Source organism: Tubulanus polymorphus, chromosome 3 (genome assembly GCF_964204645.1).
Source record: "Tubulanus polymorphus chromosome 3, tnTubPoly1.2, whole genome shotgun sequence".
In the NCBI taxonomy this organism is placed as follows: Eukaryota; Metazoa; Nemertea; class Palaeonemertea; order Tubulaniformes; family Tubulanidae; genus Tubulanus; species Tubulanus polymorphus.
The window spans coordinates 21753240-21773705 of record NC_134027.1 but is presented as its reverse complement, the minus strand read 5'-3'; the positions used below and the strand labels follow the sequence as shown (position 1 = coordinate 21773705).

Below are 20466 nucleotides of genomic sequence, written 5' to 3'. Positions count from 1 at the left end.
TTTTCAAAACGGTCGATTCTAATCTGCAGGTGGCATAGAATTAGCTTCGAACCGGCGACCAGGTATCCCCTTCACGCAGGGTTCGAACCCTACTTACCAAATCATACACATTTCAATTCAAAGAGTGCATTTATTTATAATTCAAAAACACTGTAGTACTATTTAAAGCGTTATTTAGAGTTTGAAATATACTAATGTCTCAACTATTTTATTACAGCTTCATTTCTCCCGTTTACTTTTGTGTCTTTTTCATAGATGGCGGATGAGTCGCAATAAATAATATAATATACGAGGTATTGCACTACGAGATGGCGCAGGCTGTAACAGTTTGCCCCGTTTACGATTTGTCTCCTTTTTATACAATTTTGCAAGGGATCAGCCTACCAGAGCAGAACTGCTTTACCCCTTATCTTTGGTCCACTTTCCCTAAAATTTAGAAATACGTTTTTTCACGTTTTATATTTTCCCTTTGCATAATGACGTCACAGGCCCTAAAAAATAAACGTTTTATTGTTGTTTGAATTGTAATTTGTATTGGTTGTAGTAAGTTTCCTAGGTCGAAGTGCAATGAAACTGAGAAGCTGTGAGTGTTCAATGATGCTGAAGAGGATACCGTTTTACTATTGAGCATGTACCTGTGTACAGCTTATATGGAGGATATGAGTGCACTATCGGATAGTTAGGGTCAAGTTTGGATAGGCCTGCAGTGTAATACAGTACTTTTGTCGCCCGGATTTTATCTTCATCTTTTTTGTGCCGGTCGTTTGAGGGTCCGTGATCAGGTGATTGTGGACAAGAACTGGTGAACGGGTTCTGAAATATATGGCCCCTAGTCTTAAATTGTGTATATATAGTATAGGGCCTAAACTCGCTACAGGTTATCATAATAGCCAGTTAGCCTCTTGACCTTGTGTATCTAGGCCCCAGGCCTAGGTAATGTCTATTTATTAATTGATGAGACCTGTTTTTCTGGGATATTTTGCTTACTTTTTGGGGCACATACCTCATTTATGTCTTAACAGAATGCCAAAAATCGCGGACAACAACTGAATATCCGATATTATTCCAGTTCTGTACCGATTAGATGGATTGGCAAAAAGACTCCTTAAGTCCAGTTGAATGAGAGAGAAAATCCTCCATTTTGTCAAATTTCTTTGATTTGAACATTGTTACCATGCCTACGCCACCCTGATTTAGTTGTTGAGACCCCACAAGAAAAATAACTTCATTTCGTAGGCATGGTGACAATGTAAAAATTCAAGAAATTTCACAAAATGGAGGATTTTCTCTCTCATTCAACTGGACTTAAGGAGTCTTTTTGCCAATCCATCTAATTGGTACAGAACTGGAAATATATCGGATATTCAGTTGCTGTCCGCGATTTTTGGCATTCTGTTAAGACATAAATGAGGTATGTACCCCAAAAAGTAAGCAAAATATCCAAGAAAAACAGGTCTCATCAATTAATAAATAGACATTAGTTGATTAATCATTCATACTACAATCATTGTAAAAAAATCTTCAAAATTTACCAGGCAGAATCCTTAGGCATAGGGTTCATTGAATCTCTTGTCTATGAACTTGTGAGAAAAGTGATTGCGAACACTGGATTCCTACGGCGATAATTCGTTCTTGGATTAGGATCGTCGTGATCTAAACAAATGATATTTGGATTTACGTCAAGTGATTAATTAGTCATGGATGCGGCAGTCTTCAACAACGCAGTCAGCGAATAGAGTTGTTGCATAATTGATGGTAAGCAATGAAAATAAAATCTTTTTCAGTTATAATTAGCCTATCCCCAAAAAGCTATTTTAGAGGTTATATTTATACAGAATCGAAAGAAAACTTATCATAGCCTAATAGGACAAGGCCCTGTAGGCTTCAACAGTTTATTTCGATTAGGTCGATGGCTGGTGGTTGGCCTTAATAGTCGCCAAACGCTTCATCAGAGAGCATAAGCCTGCTGTCCAGGGGCTGGTTCCATAGTCGTGACTTAATACCGAAAGTGGTCTTAAACTTCAAGACTGGTCTTAAGTTGTTAGATTGGCTGAAGAACTAAGATTGTCTTAGTTAGTTACCTAATCGTTGGTGGTAAGCTTTTTATAATCGGATGGGCTTATGCTAATGTGGTTTGTGAAAATATCCGATCGTGAAACTAAACCACAGACAGGTTACTGACTAAGTTTGTCTTACACCGGTCTTAAGTCTAAGCCATGTCTATGGAACCGGCGCCCTCGGATACTGGGCTGATCCAGACCGTATTTCAGATCATTTTTGGAGTCAGGGGACGGAGAGGTGATTTTCTTTCCCGGGGAACAGATCTGTATCATGCGGCTCGAAGCCAATCCTTTCGAAAAATCTCCTGTTACTGCAGACGAGCAAAGTTTTTTGTCCGACATCAAGCAAATTGGGCTGTTGCTAGAGAACTCCTCGAAAGCTGCCCGTATACGCCAGGCTTTCAGCCTAGCAGCCCAATGTATTTATTTACTTCATTTACACTTAAACCCATTACAGGTATTAGAGGGACAACACAAAATTTACAGATGTTTAACACGGTGTAAAAAATTACAAATTCCAGAACATAGGCCTACTTGTTTAAATGAACAAACAGAAAATAACACAGTAACTAATTAGAACTATCTATGCATAGAGATATACATTCAAATATAACACTAAAGAAAAATACAAATGAGAACAGTCATTCCGTAGACAAATTCAATTTTTTAATAAGTTTCTGGCAAAATACTGCAAGATCGTTAGGTGATTGAGCGAAAACATCAATCAGTTTCAAAATTACAATCAATCGGGACTTCACCAAAAAATTGCTTTTTCAAGCTGACAGCTGTTTCAGCATGCTGATATAGCCTAACCAGTTGTTGAAAGTTGTATCGACTGTGTAGGTCTGTATTCATTACAGATGCGCGAGTCTTGATTAACAGATTTCCGTAAACTTTTCAGGACGTTTGTCGACGACGTCATATTTACGTGGATTGATAGATTTGGAGAACAGTAAGCCCGGTTTCAATTCCAGTCTACGGCACAATGGGAAAGACTCGTGTGAATTATGTTATCGGATGCGTGTTGTTATGTCTTGTGTTGAGCATCTCTACGATGGATAATCGGCCGGGTATGTAAAGCATCTAATTTATTTGATATTTTCGTTTAAGTTCTACCTTGATTGTTTTCGCGTAGGCCATTTTCTTCTAAGTCGTTCGCTGCCATAGCCAACGCTATTTTTTGACATTATACAATTTATAGGCCTATGCTGCCAGCACTATTTGTACATTGATAAATCAATACACTGATCTATTTTAGTATAAAAAACCACATGACGAGATAACTCATCACTGGCAATGGTGAAGAGATTCTCAATTTTTTCTTGTCCCCATTGCCAGTGAAAAGTGTGAAAAATCTAAGAGAATTTAAAGGTTTTATTGTAAAAAATAATGTAGAATGATTTTAGTCGTTATATTCTCTCTAAATATTGGCCGGAAAAGAAGCTAAAAATTCATTGCTTTCTGAAGATTTTTTGGAAAAAATTTCAAGTGTGCACCAGACTTGAGTTACCCCCATAAATAATATCTAAAGCCGTGCGTAGGTCGGCCTTGCGACTCGCTGCGACCGCCAGCGATGATCACAACGACCGACCGACCTACGCTACCTTGCGACTGCCAGCGCAACTTGCGACTCACTGCGACTAGTTGCAATGAGTCGCACATGTTCTACTTTCTGCGATGCGACGCGACCGTCGCAACCGACCTTCGCGCTCTTGCGACTGGGAGCAACTAGTCGCACACAGTCACTGACAATCGCATCGCAACCGACTTACGCTTCCACTTGTGACGCAACGCGATGATCGCGTCGCAAGGTCGACCTACGCCCGGCTTTAGTCTCTCAATACTGCCAGACAATTGTTAGCTAGTTTCTTGCCTCTGCCAGGTCATTCATAATGCTATAAAATGACATTGATTCGTCATGGCAAACTGCGGTGCATCCACCATGATGATTTATCTCGTCAGCGGCAGTGAACGTGTTAAACTTGTAAATTACCAGTGGTAACTCGATAACTCGTGGTAGCATGTGTGCCAGGCCCATATTTAATAAGGGGGTTCCAATTGATTAAGTATCAGCCAGATGCTGGCTATAAGAACATTTGAGCATCGATTTCAATAGATTCTCTTGGTTACACTTTTTCATCCATTTTCGTTCAAAATATGCAAGTTGATATAGGCCTAAGGCCAAATTGTCGGAAGAGAAGCAAAATTTTCAACCCATGCTAGAAGTTGTGAAAATTGTCTGCTTGAATACTACTCCTAAGACCTGACATTTGTGTGGGTACTTTCGTGGTAAACAAAACTCCACTTTAGTTCCAATTCTATGAAAATTTATTTATTAAAAATTTATTTATTCTAACTATTTCCCACATAAAATCATTGTGAAGGACTATTTTTGGCAGTATTCTAGGTGGCAGATCCCTAGGCCTATTTCAACTAAAAAGAATTAGGCCTTCAATTCGAAAATTGCATTCAGTACCAACTGGGCATTGGCAAGCTGGTATGGCTTACTATAGAATCAGAAATACATGACTCAAGAGTTGATTTTGAAATTGAAATGCTTCCTGTTAGCTACATAGGCCTATATGAAGCAACAGGATGTTTTTAGCCCCTTAAAAGTTTCTATTGTTTCTTGACTACATTTTCCCAGGGTTTTTAACTTATTTCACAAAATTCACCGATTTTCACTTTCACATATTTCTGCCTCATCCGGGGCTGCCATGTTTGTTTTTGCCGGCCTACTCATTAGCCCGGTAGATTGCTCGTATCAAACATGTTTGATATTTGTGGCTTATAATTTATGCCAGCGATCGAATTCTATAAACCAGTCATCCTCGCTTGCCAGGGTTTAAATGCCTCGTGCGGAAGCTCACCCTTACACAAACCATGGCCACAAACTCTTCATCAGTCCGTTACACCGCCCAAGATTTCTTGGGCGGACAGATTGCCTCTCAGCAGCCACCAGTCTATGTATTAAGCCGGTTAGATGCGTTATTTTTTATCGGAAGACTCGCTTTATCAAAACAACTCATTTGATTTGCATTAAAGCAGGGAAAACTGTCGTAATATTTCAATCGCGATGTGAGCCCATTCGCAATCGGGCGTATAAATTAGTGGGAAAATTCAATCGTCACGATCAGGCGAAGAAGTACATTTGCGTCAGTTATAAGCCGCGATCACGGAGAAGATTTGGCCCAGGCCAAATTGGCACGGATCAGGCTCCGTGTTTGGCCCATGCCTAATTAGAGAGCGCGTTCACACGCTAACCACTCACTCGATACTAAACAATGCTTAAACAAAGCGAAGTGGATCATTTACGGTGCCAGTTGCAATTCAAACGCAATCATTTGCCTGGTGCTAAAATAAGCTCGGGCCTGGTCCGACGTTTTTGGTCGGGCCAAACAGACTCGGGCCCATTTGGCACCCGTGTGAAAATTTGGCCCGGGGCAAAAATGCTTGTGTGATCGCGGCTATAGAGGAATATAGAATGAATATAGGGTATTTTTTTAGGCAGATTTTTTCTTAGAGGCAGTTTTTGGTTCCTTTTTGCCGGAGAGCTTAAACGATCATCCACCATCGGAGTCTTTTCCGACACCCTCGGTTTTCTGTCCAAATTTTGAAACCCCAATCGCAAAACTCCAGAAGTTCTTCATCATTTAAAATGATGTTCAGTAACTGGCCATCCTCAATTATCCATCAACAAGACTAAGACATAGGTCCCAACGGATAAGCGACGAGTTATCTCTACTGCAATTGGAAGGCACCCCTGAATTTTCCCTGTTAGTGAAAGTTACTACACTATAATGTTCTTTCAGTGATGTATTATTTTTATACTGCAAAACATCTGGAAAAACATCTGCAGTGTAACATGCACTACCTGGCAATACCTTACTTTTCAATCGTGTGATGATAGACTAGCGAAATTCCTGTGGAAACAGTTCATTCATTAGCCCAGAACTTCAAAATAATCAATTTTATTGCTGATGAATCAGCCAAGGGGCATTTTAGAATCTATAACTGTGTTATGTAATGTAGAGGATCTTTGATGGTGGATAACCCGGACCACCAACACTGAGCCCCCTCCGCTCTGCTGGTGGAAACCACTCCAGAAATGTCGAACTCCCGATCTACTGACATGTTAGTCAATTGCTCTACTTAGTGAGCCACTATGGCTGTACTGATCTCACAAGTTCATCACAGATGCCTGATGTTGTTCCGTTGGGTTTATTGGAGTCCACGTAATTATTATCAACTAACGAAATAACCCTAATAACTGTTGCGTCAAGTTCACGCAGGTAGCTAGCTACGCATCAGCGTGCGAAACATCTAGAAGCTACGGACAGAAGCCTCTGACTACTTACTAAAAACAATGTCTAGTTCGGGAGACATTGGAACTATACGGTGGCCAGAGAATACTGGTCTATAGATTCCGAAGAAAATTAATGGCATTCCTTTTCAAAACCACCATAGCCTATATCATTCGTATTTGATAAGGAGAGCTTATTATGTTACTGGAGCATACATACTTATATTAGTTACGTTTTTAAAGCCTTGCCAGGTATCACGCCGATAACGAGATTATTGCGGTTGTTTGTTGCTTTGATAGTATGCTATTAGCAAAAACTGTGGAAGCAGTTGGTCTGTGGAAACCACAAAATCATTGTTACTTATCGATCTTTATATAAGTGGGTTATTTTCCAGGGCAGGCGCTATGGGGGCTTTGCCTGTAATTGGGTAACGCACTGGTCACACGCATGACTCTCCCTGGTATATGAAAACGAAGCAAGAATTCATTTGCATACTTGAGCAACCGGGCCTTCGTCTTGAAAATCTTGTTCTTCTCATAATAACCCTTATTATCTTATTTTTAAAGAAATTCCATAACCCCTATTGGCGTACTCTGAATTTCATGCAATACAATGGTGTCGCGTGGAATTTTTTTGGGTGATTTTTTCTTATGTCATTCTGATGGAATGGCAGTGATTTTGTTGTAACACTCAAATCAAATGTTCTTGGATTGCTCCTGCAATTCTACCAGTCACGTTATTAGAACAACTTGGCCTATACTGGTTGGTAGTATTTTGTTGGTAGTGTATTTAGATAGTGCATGTAAATACGTGTATATACATATATCTGTATATACGTACTAAATCATGTCAGTTTTTTTAAAATTTGATGTTATTAATTAACACCAAATACATATTACAATGTGCATTACGTGATAATTTACTACTTGTGAGTACTGTCATATATAGGTTAATAGCAAAAATACATTTCTCTTATTAGGTATATATACGGCATAAAACTTTACACAACGTAGATAATGAATATAGACGCGATAACCTATCAGCTGAATGGACCTGCCCGCTTGGGCCGAGCCAAATTTTAGCTCGGGTATAATTTTTGGGTGCGAATTGCGACCTGGCTCCGGAAGTGGTGACTCGCTTGGTTTTGCTTAATATTCGGAAATTTGACTGGTAAAATGTACTCCGTTGATTCTACTGGACCCGTGGTCCTTTATTTCCCTTTGCCCTTCCATTTTTTTCTTGAAAAAAAATCAGTACTCTTAAGTAATTAGAAAAAGCCTTTGACAGGGTTTTTGATTTTTTTAAAGGAAAAAAGCTAGTTTTGTGTGGCAGTTTTTTTAAAATGTGAAAGCAGATATTCGTGTTCGTTAGATGCGTATTTTCGGAACTGGAAAGAAGCTTTGAAGTCGGTATTGTTGTTTGTTCTTCATTTTAATAACTGACCTAGCTGTCAATCGGAGCGCGGACATGAGCTATAAATAACATTCGGGAATGCCGCCATGACAAACACGCCGAATATCCGGTGCGTTGCCAATGGCCCGGTATATCCATTGGAAATGCAGTTACTGAAATGAATTGATGAAAAGTGAGTTATTGGATAATTCCATGAATATCAACACCTGGTAATCTATTCCCAGATTGGATAATTCCATGAATATCAACACCTGGTAATCTATTCCCAGATTCAAGACACCAAGACTACGTACGCGGCATGTAGTACACTATTGACGAAGAGCTGTGCATAATCAAAAATTCATAAAGACTAGTCGTCATAAATTTTTGATATGATATATACACTAAAATTGGTGTACTAGCAGCGATCATCAGCTGCACTGTTTGCCTCCGGATTATTCAGCTGCTCATGTGCGGGGGGGGGGGGGGCTGGTGTGGTGGTGTTTGACTCGACTGATCAGTTTCATATCTTCCTGGCTTGCTATTGACAATTCGATTCAATAAAACTCTTTATCATGTTGATACAGTCGAGACGTACTGAGTGAAATATACAAGGGGGAATTTTGAGAATTCAATCGCGGGAGATGCGTTTTGGGGCCATTTCACGGTCTCATTCACAGAAGCATGAGAAGTCGTGAGCCAACCACCTAGTACAGAGAACGACGAGCTGCTACGCGGTACAACGTGCTTTTGAAAAAAAGCATAAACAAGAAAAATACTTACGATGAAAATATTGGCGCTTTGTGGAAAAATGGAGAATGTAGTGATATATATATACATATAGGTGAAATGTGGCATGGAGGTTTGTGTATTTGGGGATTTTTCATGTAACTAGGGGTCAAGGGTCACTTTGGATATGATTATAAGACTAGTGATAGGCATCACCCACAATACGTCAGCTGTCATGAAGTAAATGTTATAACTTCTCACTAGATCAATGGGTTATATATGTGCAATAATTTGTCATTATCAAATTTGCTGCCTTTATGAATGATAGGAAAGAAGCAGCTGTTTCATGTTTGCAGCACCCTATTGTTTTGAATCAGCACGAGCAGTGCCTCATAGGTTACAGTATTAAAGTGGGTTAATGAGGACTTCGTGCCACCAGCTATCCCGCTAGATGGCGTGCATAACAGCGCGACAACCTAGTTCAAATCTATATCATTTTCAATGAACTTTCATCTAGATTTTTAGCATCCCTCGTCAGAAATTAGGCAAATCACTCATTCTGATAAACTCAGATGATCTTAAGGTTCATATTTAAGGTGGTTTTTACTGATCACCATTCAAAGAATTTGAGAAATTATGGATAGACTTTAATCGAATATGAGAAGAATCCGGGAGTTGTTGTCTGATTGCACACTAGCGAACCTGGTGAATCCTCACTGCATCCTCGCTTGCCACAAGTGGAATCCTCGATTGCCACAGTCGAACGTAGAGTCCTCATTGCTTCTAACTGCTGGTTGTAAACTACAATGCACATGTTTCGATGACGTTTTGTGTGACTGTTTAACATCTCTCATTCGTAGTGGCTTATGAAAAGTTTTTATGGTGTTAACCCTTTTTAATTAACGTTTTAACCCTTTCAGTGCGGTGTATGAATCGGTGATGGATTTCGCGAGTATACCGCACTGTGGTGTATTGATTTAATTAGTAATTAGTAATTATCTCTTATGAAAAATGGCAGCACCTGTCAAACATAGTGAAATACTAGTAACTAATGATACGCTGCGCTGCGGTGTAGACGCACTATAGTGGTATTCCCGTTATTCAACACACTAGGGTGGAATTTTTCAAAATTTTCAAATTATCTCCAGCACTATAGGGTATTCATTAGTCAGCACTGAAAGGGTTAAGAGGGCGCCAAAAAATTTTTGTTAAGCCAAAAAGTGGGGCGGCTTTGGTCGCCCCTGCCGCCCCCGTTCGAATGCTCTGTATACATCACTATAACATTAATATCGAGACATGGCATCAGTCGGATAAGCATCAATATATGTATGCGCATATATACGTATATACCGAAACACACCAAAATCTATCATAAATTTTAAATAAAATTGAAGGATTTCGAAACCTTCGGAAATTTACTTCCCAACTGAGTCACGCATCTTGTTGTCGATAAGCGAAGTCCTGAATTTCGTTTGACTGATTGAAAGCAGTGCTGACTTTGCTCCGTGTATTAGTTATGACGTCGATGATCATAACTTTACCAGGACTATCGGATCAATTTTTTTCAATTGACTGATGCGTCGTGTCTGCGACAGATGGGTTTCCGAAGAAAAATCATGGTATCTTCTATAGTTAGCATATGAACACAGATGGCTTTTCATCCAATAGTATTTTTGCTGTATTTTTTTACTTATTGATTTGGTCTTCTGTTATTTTCATCGAGAAAACCGTTGCTAAGCAAAGGGAGCGAATCTTGAGGCTGAGATTGTAATAGATAACAGGCCAGGCGGTTTTTCCTGAAAATCCGAACGCGAAAATATCAGTTTCAAGAAGCTCATGTTTCATGTATTTAGTATATCATTTTCAAGAAGCTCATAGTTAATGTATTTAGCCTATAGATGGCTTACTGTTTTACAAGACACTTATCCTCGATGCTGCTCTCCATCCAGGAGTAAATCGGTACCTGGCCTGATAGATGATACCTGAGCGCCTAGTGTTCGCTCGGTGTTACTTCTCCCCAGGGAGAGATGACTGACACTTGTTAGAGTATTAAATGGCTGGGGTAATAATACCGGAAATTGTAAAGCGCTCGCTGGATTAAGCGCTATATAAGACACATATTATTATTATTATTATTATTAGCCCACTTGGGACTTTAGTCCCAGCGGGCTATTGCGTTCACTTTTCGTCCGTCGTCCGTCCGTCCGTCCGTAGACGGAATCCAGTTATTTTGGGAAGTTTTGAAGACGCTTCAAGGTAACGTCTTGATATTTGGGTTACAGGTGTATCTACCCTAGACACATCTTCAGCCCAAAAACTGGCCCTGTCAGAATCAAGATGGCTGACTGGCAGCCATTGTTGTTCGCCAAAATCAGCACTTTTTACACATTTTTGAACTTTTTGAGGGAAATTTTGAAGACGCTTTGATCAATTACCTTGATCTTTCGGATATGTGAATCCCCAGGGCCCATCAACATAACAAAAATTGGGTCGGTCGGACTCAAGATGGCCGTCCTATGACCTTTTTAGTGCCCAAAAATGTTAATTTTGGCCCGAATTCTGAGTCCTGTAGCTTCCTACTGGTTTGCCATTTCTCATTACAATTTGTGATGGGTATTCTTTGGAAAGGGATGTTTTATACCTCAGACAGGTATTTTTCATCAGCCAATTATGACGCAATTGGCGGCCATCTTGGTGTCACCAGTACTCATTCGTAAGTGGGAAAAAGTTTTTCCACATTATATTGATACCTAAGCGTATTTTGCTACCACAATCAATTAGAAAGTTGTAGCTCATAACGTGTTCTATGATTGCGGTGAGTTTCAAGGTAATTGGATTTCGTATATGGCCACCAGGGGGCGTTGAATAATACAATATCTAAGCATTTCTTTATTATATTTGTACCTATGCATATTTTGTAACCACAATCAATTGGAAAGTTGTAGCTCATGACATCATCTATGATTGTTGTGAGTTTTAAGGACATTAGTTTTTCTATATGGTCACCAGGGGGCGTTGAATAGTAGAATAACTTAGTATTTCCTTATTATATTGGTACCTAGGCATATTTTGTTACCATGATCAATTGCAAAGTTGTAGTTCATGACATGTTCTATGATTGTGGTGAGTTTCGAGGTCATTGGGTTTTGAATATGGTCACCAGGGGGCGTTGAATAGTAGAATGACTTAGTATTTCCATATTAAATTGGTAACGAGGTATATTTTGTTTTCACAATCAATTACAAAATCGTAACTGCTGACATGTTCTATGATTTTGGTGAGTTTCAAGGTCGTTGGTTTTTGTAAATGGTCACCAGGGGGCGTTGAATATTGAAATTGTTAGATTGTTGAGCATTTGAAACCATTTCCCAAGTGGGCATGGTGTCCCTGGACCCCTAGTTATTATTATTATTATTATTATTATTATTATTATTATTATTATTATTATTATTATTATTATCATTATTATTATTATTATTATTATTACTTTCAGGTTTTATACCATGACGAAAAAATTGTATTTCGAGTTGAGTTCGATTGCTGTGAAATCTTTAGTTGCTTCGGTTTTTGGGATGAGTCGGTTTTTTTTTGCTACATATAGTTGATCTTTGATGATTATGCAAGTGTCATGGGCTATAACTTAATCCCAAATCGTCGTCAGGCATGGATGACCTCGATATGCTAATTAGGCAAGAGCTTGCACTGCTAATTCAATAGAATTTTATTAAGCGAAAGAACAATCATATATATCCAATGGGATTTTATTTCATTTGACAAAAAACATCACATCCGATTCTATTTTCAATGATACAAAGGAAAAAACATCATCTATACGAAACACGTATTCGTTTCAGATCTCTATCTGTGTACTCGAAAAAAAACACAATTGTAGCCTGCTGTATCAATTAATACGTATTAAAGCTCATGTATATCGTCACATACAACCTACTAATTGCAATGCATAGTTTCATGAAAATCCTCACGGAAAAGCCAAACAATAAAATCGGAAGGAAGATAGACAATTTAAAAAAAAGTGAGAAAATATAGCTGCAAAGCAGCCATAGCGGGTTTTCTGCACAGTCTTAAAATCCTGTTCAACGGTCAACACGGTTTTATAAAAGGAAGGTCGACAAACAGTCAATTATACCTACTTGAAACCATCGACGACTGGACCAGATGGTCTTATTTGACTCTGGAAAATCGACTGTTAGGCCTTAATTAGTCTTTATGGAATTCGACACAAATATTTGATAAGGTACAACATCAGCCATTACTAAACAAGCTATTGGGAAACAGTATCAATGATGGGTCGATCAAATGGCTCAGCAGTTATCTCCGAAACGAAAACAGGTGGCCCAAATCAACGGAACGCCTCATTTTGGAATTAGTTGGTCTCACTATGGGAGTTACGCAAGGTAGTATCCGAAGTCCTCTTCTCTTCACTGTCGTTATTAATGATATACACAGTAACCGGGTAAATTACCAGACCGAGTAAATTTCCAAAATGACCTAAACAAGCTGTGTTCCGTACATGGTCAGAAACATGGAAGATGGGCTTCAAACTAAAAGGCGTGATATGGATATTGGATACGAAGAAAACCCAGGTTCAGATTAAACCTTTGTGTTCGAGTGCGAAGATTATTTTGTTCGAATAAAGATTAATCATTATAACAAAAGACCATTTAGTTCCATCAGAATTTTGTTGTTTGGAACAAAAACGCTTCGATCGAAAACTTAATGTTCTGATCAGAAAATTTAATTCGAATGAAAACGATTCTGTGTTTTTTCTAGCTGCGTCTGCTAGGATTGAACGATCGCATGATGCTACCATGTCACAAAGGGGACCTCTGTTAACATGTAAAGATTTTTATGATCAATGAAATGTTTTTGTTAAAATTGTGCAGGCTGGTGCCAGGTTTTGATGGATTAATGCTTACTTAATGTCAACATGCGACACGACGCCTGAGAGGTACTGCGATCGAAGCCCAGCTTATATCGACATAAACACTGGTGGATCTTCCTTTAAAAATACTCGAAATTTGAATAGTGCAATTCAAATTCAAAGTTAGAAATTTCAAGATTAAAGGCTCGAATTTGAAAGTTTTTGACTAGCTAGATACTAATGCAGTCCTTGATCGGCTATAGGCCTAATTCCTTCGCTCAGTTCTGCCGCATCACATCTGAGCTCAGCTCGATTGCTCTTGAAATTAAGCATCAAACAAAGCGATTTCGAGTCATTTCCGGAACCAGTGTCAATTCAAGCATTATCATTTGGTCCAGTGCTCGGGCCTCGACATTTTTGGTCGGGCCAAATTAAGCGTGGGCCAAACGGCACAAGTCTATTTGGCACCTGTATTTGTATGAACAGTTGTTCCAGGCCTAATTTGGCACTGGCCAAAAACAAGTGGGTGCAGTGATAGACTGCCAATTGCCACGGAGTATTTTCATCTTTTTTTACCGTCTTGAACTTCTGATTTCCCCATCGTCGAAAGTCTTAAGTTCAACTGACCTCTTGTTTCGTTTTCGAGTGCCATACAACTGAAACATAAATACGATGAAAACGATTTCGCGTTTGCAAGTGTTTTCCAACTGCAGCGAACGTATCCGGCTTGGCGTTTGTCATCGACGTTAACGGGTATCGTTCGGAATTTCGTCAACGGAAGAGAATTAAGTCGAACTCCAATTCTAGTAAAAGGTCGATTTCCGTTTCGAGTATTATGAAATGACGAGAAACGTCGATTTCGGTACGTCTGAAGGATTTGTTTCCTGTTGTTACCATGGCATTGACTACCCTGGGGTACATTCAAATATCGCTCGCCAGCAAATATATATATATATATATATATATATATATATATATATATATATATATATATATATATATATATATATATATATATGTATATATTTCGGCTTTTTCATTTGCCGCCGAGCCTTCATGCGAACACTTCGCCGAACGAAATTGGACGGTTTGCTACAAATAAAAAGAATTAACTGGGAAGAAATGCGTCGAGTGCGCGGGAATGCCTAACAAGTCACGCTCGTTGCTGCTGGTCTAGTGCCTTCCAAGTGTCCGCAATGCCTTATAAATTTGCTTCGTGTATTTATAAGTGTCATAAAAGCATAACTGTTGACACAGATATTACTAGAATTTTAGAATCTTCAAATTATGACTGTTCGTTCCAATGTGGGAAAATTTGCACGGAAATCAGAGTAATTGGGAGGAGAGTTTTCTTTTGTGCGATGCAAGTACGAAGGAAAACAACTAGCCGGGTTTCCAAAAGGGAGTCATTTGTGTGTCTGTAGTATAAATTTTGTATTTTCTTGTTTGCTGAAACTAACATGTTGGTTTCGTGGAATGGAGTTCCGGTAAACTGTGTTTCTTTGTTTCGGAGCAAGAAAAATAAACCAGAAAATTGTTTCTGTTTCACGTTGGGGTATCAGTCTTTGGTCTTTAGGGGATATTGAAATTGTTGGGCATGCATGTCCGATAGTAGAGACATGGTGTCTCTAGGCCCCTAGTTAGTGGAGATATCCCATCGTTGGGAGGAGGGTTCTCTTGTAGAGTATCCGAGTCACTAAATCCCCTGAGTCTCTATGGGGACCAATTGACTATTACATATTGCATTCAGATAAATAGGCTTATTATCGTTTGATTTTATTGATTATTACGTAATGATGGCAATTGAGGAAACTGACCAGTGAGTCTAGGTTAATGAATGCATTCAATCCATACCCTAGATAGATTCCCATCATACAGTGATTAAGATATATGCCATGCTTCGCCGTATAGCCTATCGGGCTTATGCTATATTTTGAACGTTGCGAGATCTGATTATCGAATCATACCCTGCTTTATTGGATCATAATCTTTTCATCAATCATCGCCGGATCTGCAAGAAGATGTTATTTTAATCCTCTAGATTGATCATTTCTCTCTTACTTACCAGGGCTCGCTTCGTCGCCGTCTACTACTCTGTCAAAATTGTCAGATTATGCCTTCACTGCTTACCAGGGATGCCTTCTGTATTATCGCCTCAAGTTCTTTCATATTATGATTTGCATGTACGATATAATGAGGGTTTTTACTTTTCTTATTTACCGGATAAAGCTACTACATATTCTACCATATAGCTGCGATCGCACAGAGACGATCAGGCCCGAGTCAAATTTGGCCCGTGCTTAACTAGAGAGCGTGTTCACATACTAAACCACTTGTTGATAAACAATGCTAAACAAAGCGAAGTGGGCACCAGTTGCTGTGCTAGAATTTGGCTCGGGCCTGGTACAATGTATTTGGTCAGGCCAAATTTGGCACAGGCCCATTTGGCACCCTTGTGAACTGTTGTTCCGGGCCTAATTGGACACGGCCAAAATTCATGTGATTGCAACTTCAATGTCACATATACCTTCAGTGCAACATTTCAATCCAATATTTTATCAACAATCAGTTGATTTGCTTATAGTATGCATCAGTTCATTCGGTAAAGCTTAGCGTACATCGACAAAGCGACTGGAGACAACTAGTTGCTAGTGAAGATCTTGCATTCAGATTATGAATAATTCATAATTCTTCATAAACCGTTTTTATTGATCAGTCATTGTTTACCCACAATACGCTCACGTAATTCAGAAAAACATCTTCAATATTATGCCGGCCTGATTTAGTTGGCGGTGACATGCCAAAACGGTGCTGTCAAACCATGATGGCAAACTAGATTTGCTGAAGTGTACGTAATATCATGGGAAAAGTGCTTAGATTTTGTTTACTTAGAGATCATTAATGTTGATGGAATATAGCTATGAAATGAAATGCCTGTTATGGTCATAGTTCATGCCACATTTAGTTGTCTATACTGTCTCCCCAACGTCATTCAGGCCATTACTAACCCTTTCCGTGCTGACAAAATGATTCCAGAAAGTGCTGGAGATAATTTGAAAATACGGAAAAATTCTACCCAAGTGTGTCCTATAATGGGCATTCCGTCATAATGCGTCTACACTATGGTGCGGTGTATCGCTAGTTACCAATATTTCGATTTGTTTGACAGGTGCTGCCATAGTGATAAAAACTAATTAATCAATACACCGGGATGCGGTGTACTAGTGCATCACCGATTTAAAACACTGCAGAGCGGTGTATAAATGAAGGAGTGAATCAAAGGGTTAACAGGTTTGAGGTTTCTACTGAGAGGCCATAGGAGAGAACATTCGGACTAGATTCTCCGCCACGCCTGGATTTGAACGAACTTCTCAGAGCATAAATTGTTGATGATCATTTCAATTTTTTTTCAGATAACAGGCTAGAAAAGGAGGCTGGTGACAACAAAGCAGGTAAGAAACCAGTTATGTTTTCTCGAACATGCCACCCGCGCATAAGGGAATATTGTGTAAGCATTTTGCGCTGTTGCGCAAAGTTTATACGCATTTAGTGCAGAATATAGGCCCCCTGTACAAGAGCCGAAAATAAATGCGCTCAGCAAAAGGAGCTGTGGCAAGTGTGTGTACAGTTTATGAGATGCATATCTACTATGTGCAGCATATACAAGCAACTTTTCATCGTCCTTCATTTATTTGGATATAAAGGAATTCTTCTGTTCCTATTGCCTAAAAAATTCCCAGATCAAGGGAGTAGTAATGATAATCTAGTAATTCTAGATTTAATGCAGAAATTAGGAGTCACGTAATAAACAATTTTCCGTACTGAAATTGATATGCTAGCCTCTTTCATCAGTCTTCGAGTAATAACGCGCGCGCGCATCAGCGACTAAAGCGGTGTAAAGTGCGTTGAGTTGCCTGCACACCGGAGCGTACATTGCGCTGGGTGAAAAAATATCAAACATGTTAGATATTAAGGGAATAGCAAAATACACCAGAAAAATCACCTGCACATGAGTCGAACTCAATGCAGCACTCTTGTGCGACGGGCAGGGCCTTAATTTCCCGTCCCATATATAGCGCATTAGGCACTAACTACTATGTCAGGGTTCTACACTAGGACACTCGAGGAACTCAAGTGCGCAGAGGATTTTTACCCCTTGTATTTGGGGTAGATTTGGAACCAGTTGCAATTCACGTGCTAATGAAATTTGGCTCAGACCGGGTACGACGCTCTTGGTTGGGCCAAACAGGCATGTCACTCGTGTGAACAGTGTTGTTCCGGGCCAAAAATGCTTGTGATCGCGGCTTTGGTGTGTCCTACGCTTTATTCTGGGATCGCATAGTCTGTAAACCCATTAGAGAGCCAGTAGAGAGTTTGTAATCACTATTCCTAAACGTTGAATCCGGCCTGAATTAATGAGCCCCCATGTGAACGTTTTTGTGTGATGTGAGGTGAATAGATTAGTGTGTCAATTACAGCGCAAACTTTTCCCGTAAAGAGAACATATATACATTTGAGGTACACGAAGGTACCATTTTTATAGGTGATTTATCCTCTGGTTATTATTTGATTTGATTATCCATTCTATTTACGTTCAAACCCACTCAACCCTGGAGGGACAACGGAAATTTTAAAATGATACGAAAATATACTTCTCTAAATCAACGAGCGAAAGTACTTAGGGATGAATACATAGTATACTTATAAACACTCAGTAGAAATACTAATTTCATTATTCGACGGTGCTACCACATTTGAAACAAGGTTGATAACTAGGAAATTTAGTCGATTCCGCATGAAAAAAGATATGATTTATGTATTCATTATTATGATTAATATAGGCCTATTCCTGAAATTTTGATCTGTAATCAAACTGAAGAAGTAATCTTAAGAACTAATCCCAAAAAGAATTTACCCCAGAAAAGGGGTAATTATGGTTTTCTGGTCATTCAACAGAAAACCCTTTTGTTATTCCGATTATTATTATTATTTTCATGACACATTTTTCTTTTTTCTCTCGACATTTGCTATTGAAAATACATAGTACTCTTAAAGTTACCACTAGTTTTGGTAAAATCATCTGATTGATAACTGATTACACTGATTTCAGTGAAACTTTTATTTTATCTAAGCCAGCAAGGCAGAAAACCCGTTATTGCTTCTTCGAATTCTCCATGTGCTGGAATTTCTCAGAGGGGACGCATTCAAGAGCCGTACCGTGTTGCGAGTCGGAACGGGATCTTTCGAGCGCATTACTGTTGATCGCGACTGTCGCCATCATCCAGACAGCCTTTCTCGTCTCACCCGCGATATGTTGTTCATTAATCAGGGATTATCTAAGCGAACTTACTCGGATGTTAATCTGTCGTAATGGATTAAAGGGGAATTTAATGGATCGAGCTGATTCATGTCTGGACTCAAAGACGCCCTGCCGGTTTCCATTCTCCAGATACAGCGCTGCGTTCTATTCTCCCTGTAAACTGTAATTAGATATTTCCGACAACTGTTACTCGACGACGATAATTGATTTATCGAACAATTTGTCGTCGTTGTCTCTGATGGCACGAGTTGCATGGCGGCCATCTTTAATACTGAAATTGATCGTGATTAAGATAAGATGACAAAAGATTTTATTCACTGATAATGTTACAATAGACATTCACAACAATTCAATGTAAACCAATACTGATCTATTTACTCTCACAGCATACAGGTCTGATTATCTCCACAGTAATAAGATAAAATCCCACTATTTACAGATTAAAAGAATTAAAAACCAGAATTTATTTATTAAATCTAAAATATATAAAAGACACAACGTTTCGATCTCACCCTACAGTGTTCTCCACAACAGGTTTTAAAGGGGCGGCCACCCCTCTGAAAATCAGCCAGCCATATAAGATATCTGCTGCCCCTATCAAAGTGGAATATAAAGTGTTAATATATTCTATCAATGCTGATAATTGCTTTGAAATATATTGAGCTGATGTAAAAAATATAGGAGATTACACCAAAATTAAGCTTGTTTTTGTGTACTTTTTGGGGGATCGAAAGCCTTGCTGCTACAGCAGCCATGATTTCATACGTTTAACAATGAATAGTAGCGGAGAGACAGAGAGGGAAGTATATAGAACGTGTGAAACAGAATAATTTTCACTGTTTCCTGTTTTTGCGCGGTCGCCTAGAAACAACTAAACTGTTTCTCACAATGATAGCTAACCGGTAAAAGGTGCAGTGAAACAGTTTCGTAGACTGTTTTTTGGATGAGCTGTTTTTTTTTTACGGGAATTTTATTTTTATAGACCATAACCAATATATAGGTGTTCAGTGCTCATGCTGGCCTTGGTAAAGTTATATTTCATTTTTAAAAGGCTTGGAAAAGTTATGGAATTTAAAGTTATGCTATTAAAAATTTGGAAGATTTAATGTCTGGATGATTGGTTCTTGTAGTTTTAGTACCGTAAGACTTTGTATTTGTTTCCATAAACTTTTGATGAGGCTATCATGAGTCTAAGCTATGGAAATTAGGATTGTCTTTGGCTCTAGGAGAGGTATGGAAAATCAAAGACTGGAAAAAGACTATGAACCCTGGACTATTGTCGTTTTTTTTTCATTGCGTCTTCAAATGAATGAATGTTGCCCGAAATACTATACTAAGTATTTTGGAAAAATAAAACGTTGAATTTGTTGATGTAAACCTTTGATGTAAACCTTTTTATACCCCCAATGAAGAAGAGGGGTTTACTGTAGACAGTGTGTAGTTATTTATGCGTACACAACTCCTCTTAGGCTTTTGCTCGTATTTTGATGACCCATCTATTTGATACTGTATATAGTCATGCACCTGTGATTAAATGAACCACGTATGGATCAACATAAAACGAGTACTTTCGGCAATAACTTTCTGCGCCTAATTCCAATAAAATGGCAAAATCTAAACCAACACATCAAACTCTCAACTACGATCGATTCAATGAAATCTAGATTAAAAAAATTGACCATAGAAAACTATCAATCATAAAACTAGTTTATTTGTTGATTGTAATCCGCTTGTAATTATTACATATGACACCTATCCCCCTTTTCATTGATCTGTGTT

At 38.9% G+C, this 20466-nt stretch overlaps 1 protein-coding gene across 1 annotated transcript in view; it reads left to right on the top strand.

The window, feature by feature from the left end:
- The first annotated feature begins 530 nt into the window (after positions 1-530).
- LOC141902395 (beta-hexosaminidase subunit alpha-like) overlaps positions 531-20466 on the top strand; it is a 59542-nt gene continuing 39606 nt past the window's right edge. Inside the window, exons 1-4 of the mRNA XM_074790099.1 lie at positions 531-782; positions 1536-1755; positions 2962-3130; positions 16781-16819. Of these exons, the coding sequence (XP_074646200.1) occupies positions 3046-3130; positions 16781-16819 (124 nt within the window). The 5' untranslated portion in view covers positions 531-782; positions 1536-1755; positions 2962-3045. The remainder of the gene's footprint in view (positions 783-1535; positions 1756-2961; positions 3131-16780; positions 16820-20466) is intronic.